General features: G+C 43.3%; 1 protein-coding gene across 1 annotated transcript in view; it reads right to left on the bottom strand.

The window, feature by feature from the left end:
* LOC117726279 (zinc finger protein 11-like) overlaps window positions 1-3,675 on the bottom strand; it is a 6,132-nt gene extending 2,457 nt beyond the window's left edge. Inside the window, exons 1-7 of the mRNA XM_034526465.1 lie at window positions 3,305-3,675; window positions 1,706-1,908; window positions 1,257-1,358; window positions 1,069-1,164; window positions 819-929; window positions 262-385; window positions 1-165 (exon numbers count right to left, since the gene is read on the bottom strand). The exon at window positions 1-165 is cut by the window's left edge and continues 2,457 nt beyond it. Coding sequence (XP_034382356.1) covers window positions 1-165; window positions 262-385; window positions 819-929; window positions 1,069-1,164; window positions 1,257-1,358; window positions 1,706-1,908; window positions 3,305-3,332 — 829 coding nt within the window. The 5' untranslated portion in view covers window positions 3,333-3,675. The remainder of the gene's footprint in view (window positions 166-261; window positions 386-818; window positions 930-1,068; window positions 1,165-1,256; window positions 1,359-1,705; window positions 1,909-3,304) is intronic.
* Window positions 3,676-4,611: the final 936 nt, after the last annotated feature.

Genomic DNA, 4,611 nt, shown 5'->3' with positions numbered 1-4,611 from the left:
TCACGGTTTCGCCCTCCACCTGGACCGTCATGCAGCCTTGAATCTGCTCCGACGGAGGCTGCAGCTGAATCTGGTCCGCGTCGATCACGACCTTCTCCAGCTGAGGGAGGGACAGCGACGAGAGGATGCAGTTCCCAAAGGAGGAAGGAATGGTCTGAGTTTCATCTGCGGGGGAGGGGGGGGGGGGAATAAGAACGCCATTAGCTCTGCACGCTGCATGTTAAGACGTATGAAAGCTTTAATACCATACACGTGACTCACCAGGTAAATCCAAATGTCCAAGTGTGGTGTGGTACAGCAGCACGGTTTTCAGGTGCTGCGGGTCGGGAACGGAGTGGACACACTCCTCCAGGGCGGACGGGACCGCGCCGAGCATGGAGGCCGTCTGGGGAAGAAACGCGAGGTCACGGAGAGAAAAAAGGTAAATAAAAAAAAATGGCAAACACTCAACATCCAGGACGTCCGTGTTTAATTAACGTGGATGTTTTGAGTTCAGGCTCAGAAATAGATCAGGAATAAAAAGAACCATGTTGATAAGAGACTCTGAACTTTAGTCAAGTGAAACAATTATTGATGGTGGGACAGGAGAGAAGTTAATATTAATGGATTCGGGGGATAAAAACAGGAAGTATAAAAGTCAGCGAGCTGCACTTTGGGCTCCCACTTGAACCCTAATAAAAGTATGCAGACTTATCTATTAGCACAGATAACTATCAGTGGATTAGTTTGATGCTGAAAAAAAACAAACAAAAAAAACAAACAATGTTTTTCTAAGGCAAGTTCTGGAGTTATTAAGGAGCATATTTATGTTCCTGTACCTGCTGGATGTCTGGTACGGGGAGAAGCTTCTCCAGCCTGGAGAGAAAATCCAGCATCAGCACCTGTAGCGCGCTGTCGTATTCAGGCCCAAAATCCATGGGGAAAACATCCTGGAGGAAATAACCACAGTTTGATGCTCAAGTACGGCAAATTATAAACAATCTGCTGCAGCCGAGGACTGAAGAAATATGAAGAAATACATCTCATAAAGACGTGAGTTTAAAATAACAAAGACCCAATTCAACAAACCTGGAAGAACTTCTCCTTCTCGTCGGCGTCCTTCAACAGCAACTCGATTTGATCCACAAAGTTCGATTCCGGGAACTCGACCTCCGCGAAACACGGCTGGAACAAAAGATGCAGTTCAAGCAGAGAACAGTGACAGCTCGGTGGAAAAAGCACACCTGCAGAACGCAGTTTAAAAAAAAGAGGCTAACCTGCGCCGCCCAGGTGGACACGAGGGCCTTGATCCGCTCCAGGTGCATCTCGATGGTTTCCGTGTCTAATATCCGCTCGGCCCGACACAGCTCGAGAACCACCTGCAACGAAAGGGTTTCCCCCTCTGGGTGAATACGACCGACTATCAAGGTCCAGCTCTGGACAACTGACATCTTTAAGAAATCCTCCAGGGAGACGTATGGTGCCTTGCAGGGAGGTGCAGCTGACATTTTCTCTCAAAAGAAATATTAAACCTTTTTTCTCGACTGCACTTTTACCGCCTGTCGGGCAATAACTCAGCTTTCATCGAGTGTGCTAGAATGCACAATAATGTATATATATTTTTTTTATTACACTTTGTTTTGAGAGCTAAACATCTGCACGGGAGAAAATAAACTGCTGGCGTTATTTTACGTTCCCTTGAACAACACATCAGATCCGGTCTTACCCGCGCCCTGAGTCCCAGGAGGAGCTGAGCCTTCTGATCCGCATTCAGAAGCTCGGGTACAATTTCTGAAACCGTGCAGACGAACTCCTCCACCATCCCGTAGTCCTGCACGCTGCCCCTCTGGACGACCTGCCACATGGCGGCGGACACCAGGCGCAGGGGAGGTATGAAGAGGCGGAGGGACGGCAGCAGGAGGAGGGAGTCTGGAAAAAACATGTCACAATGCAACAAAAAAAAAAATCTAATACATCTACACACTACAATCAGGCTGTATGTTGTATTATAAAGAATAATGTTAAATATGTGAAGAGTTTTTAAGTGTCTCGTGGTCTTGTGTGTGAAATCTTTAAGGTAAATAGAACAGCTGGTTTCTGTAAGTCTTTTCTGAAAATAAATGTAATATTTTATTATTAGACTGCTGGTTGAAATAAAACAATCCATATGAATACGTCAACTTAGGTTTGGGATATCGCGACGAGTACTTATCACCATTTACTGACATATTGACCAATCGATTCATGAAACAAATTTCCAGGTTGATCCATGATGAAGATACTCATCATCCTCAGCCCTAGTTCAAGTGTCCACAGCTAAATTATGAATGGCAGCTTAATTATACTTTGCCTACAACCACAAAAACCAAGCAGTGGTAACGTTACTATGCTAGAAACTACATCAGAATAGTTTATTTTTATTTTGCCAAGTACGTTGCACATACAAGGAATTTGACGAGGTGAAAGGTGCATAACGATAAATATAGAATAAAACAATAAAAAAATAAAAAAAGATATCAGTACTTTAAAACAAGTATATATATTATGAAATAAAAGTGGTATTTTAATATTGAAAATATGATCCCAGTTTGAATTATTGTGTGGTAATTAAAATGTCCACCATTTAATGCCGATATAAGCTGTAATAATGAGTTTTAAAATGTCCAAACAGAACTATTCCCAACATTACACATTATCTTGGTTGCCTTCACGGACTGGCCACTGTGTCGTAATTACGACACACGGATCCCGACCGCCACAACAAAAGTCGTAAACATGGCCGAGGAAGTCGTGACTAACTGTTCTTTATAAGTTACTGAAATGATTGCAGTTGGTCGTACCATTAAAACAAAGTGACATTACTTTTATTTTTAACGGTATATATTTAAAACTCTCGCTCGACTTTCAGACGTTTAACTGTCTCGTATGAGTGTTTTTTAGCCGTTTGGTATCCGTGTAGTTTTAGTGGAAGCCCCCGAAGGCAGCATCTATCAACCGCTGCTAGTTTACGGCTGGTAACTAACACTAACCTCCGCCGACAGTTAGCTAGTTAGTTAACCTAGCTAGTTGCCACGACCTGTTAAATTAAAGCATTTCACGCGTGATAACATATCTGGCGTGGATTATCTAACCAGCTGCCGTGAAGGTAACTATCGGCTCGCTCGCGAGCGGCGCTTGTAACCGCAGCACAAAAAGCCACCGCCATCTCAGAGCCGGGGTACGCCATGTTCAGAATCGGGCGCACACAATCCCCACAGCGCGGCCGATAACTCGCAGTAGGGCGCGTGCGTTTACGCCACCGTGTCGTGGGGGACGGGGGGCTTACCGTTTTCTGCGCGATACGGGCTCTCCATTTTTTTTTTTCGTTCGTCAAAAATGTCCGATAAGGTGCGCGAATTAACGCGCAAATTGTTGCGGGTCGACGTCCGCACAACCCCTGCGGAGGAGAAGGAGAAGAAGAAGAAGAAGAAGGGCGGCTCGATGTTTTGCTTTGGAGTGCGCAGGCGTAGTGGGTAACACACGTCCCACGGGTTTCCTTCAGCAACAGCGGTTTATTATTATTATGTTTGTTGTTGTTATTATTATTATGTGCTAACGTACGAGCCGCTAATACATTCATTATGTCAACTTTAGTCGCCGTGGACTAAATTTGAGCAACTTTGCGGGTTGCCTGCGAAAGAAAAACAGTCGCGTTCTTCTTCGTGTTCCGGCTCACATGGAGAGGCTTTGGTCGTTACGGCCCCCTAGAGGCCGTTTGAGGAAAATGAGCCCAAACATTAATTTGTTAAAACAAACATATTATACAACTAATAAGTCTTTCCGTTTTCAGAGCTGTTAAATAAGTAATTTTAATCAAATTATTATAGACTCAGTATAAGTATATATTCGGTCATCTTCTGAGAAAGTTCTGGCAATGAGGATTACATAATTCACTAGGGGGAAATTAACCTAAAGTCAATGGAACTGGTGATTATTGCACAAATAGAGTAGATGAAGATATTATATATATATATATATATATATATATATATGGACTGCAAACCAACAATTATTTGCAATAAAAAGTATTTAAAAACAGTGATTTTTTTTGTGCTAGACTAAATACTTATTAGTTGATAATGTTCATGCAGGGAAAATGCCTCTACTTCCTCAAAAGCTACCATAGCATGTACTCACCAGGAAAGGGCAGACGAGATTTTACCCAAGTTATGTTATATGATAATCTCATGTTGTTAAAGCCTGTGTTACGCAGCAGAGCGATGAGTCTCCCTCTCTCTCAATAAGGACCAGTGCTGCGGTGATACAATCCACAATCTTTATTTAATAAAAAGATGGGAGCAATAAGCTGGCCTCCTCGGGGTTCCTTCTTAAATCCCTCAGTCCAATCACCTGCAACGCAACAGATCAAAAACACAGAAGCAATGTAAACAGCACCCCCCTCAGGCAGGCAGGTGAACGGCATGTATGTTCATCCTCTTCATGGTGACGCGCTCCCGAGAGTCATAACACTTGTTATAACCTCCATTTGCACCCACTGTTGCGTCCAATTGCCTCAAAGATGGAGACCTATTCATTTATTGTGGTGTAAAAAAAATAAATAAATCACCAGATAATTCAAAATGTCCGAACTAT

This window comes from Cyclopterus lumpus, chromosome 23 (genome assembly GCF_009769545.1).
Source record: "Cyclopterus lumpus isolate fCycLum1 chromosome 23, fCycLum1.pri, whole genome shotgun sequence".
In the NCBI taxonomy this organism is placed as follows: domain Eukaryota; kingdom Metazoa; phylum Chordata; class Actinopteri; order Perciformes; family Cyclopteridae; genus Cyclopterus; species Cyclopterus lumpus.
The sequence above is the reverse complement of the archived record's forward strand: the minus strand, read 5'-3'. Positions and strand labels throughout refer to the sequence as shown.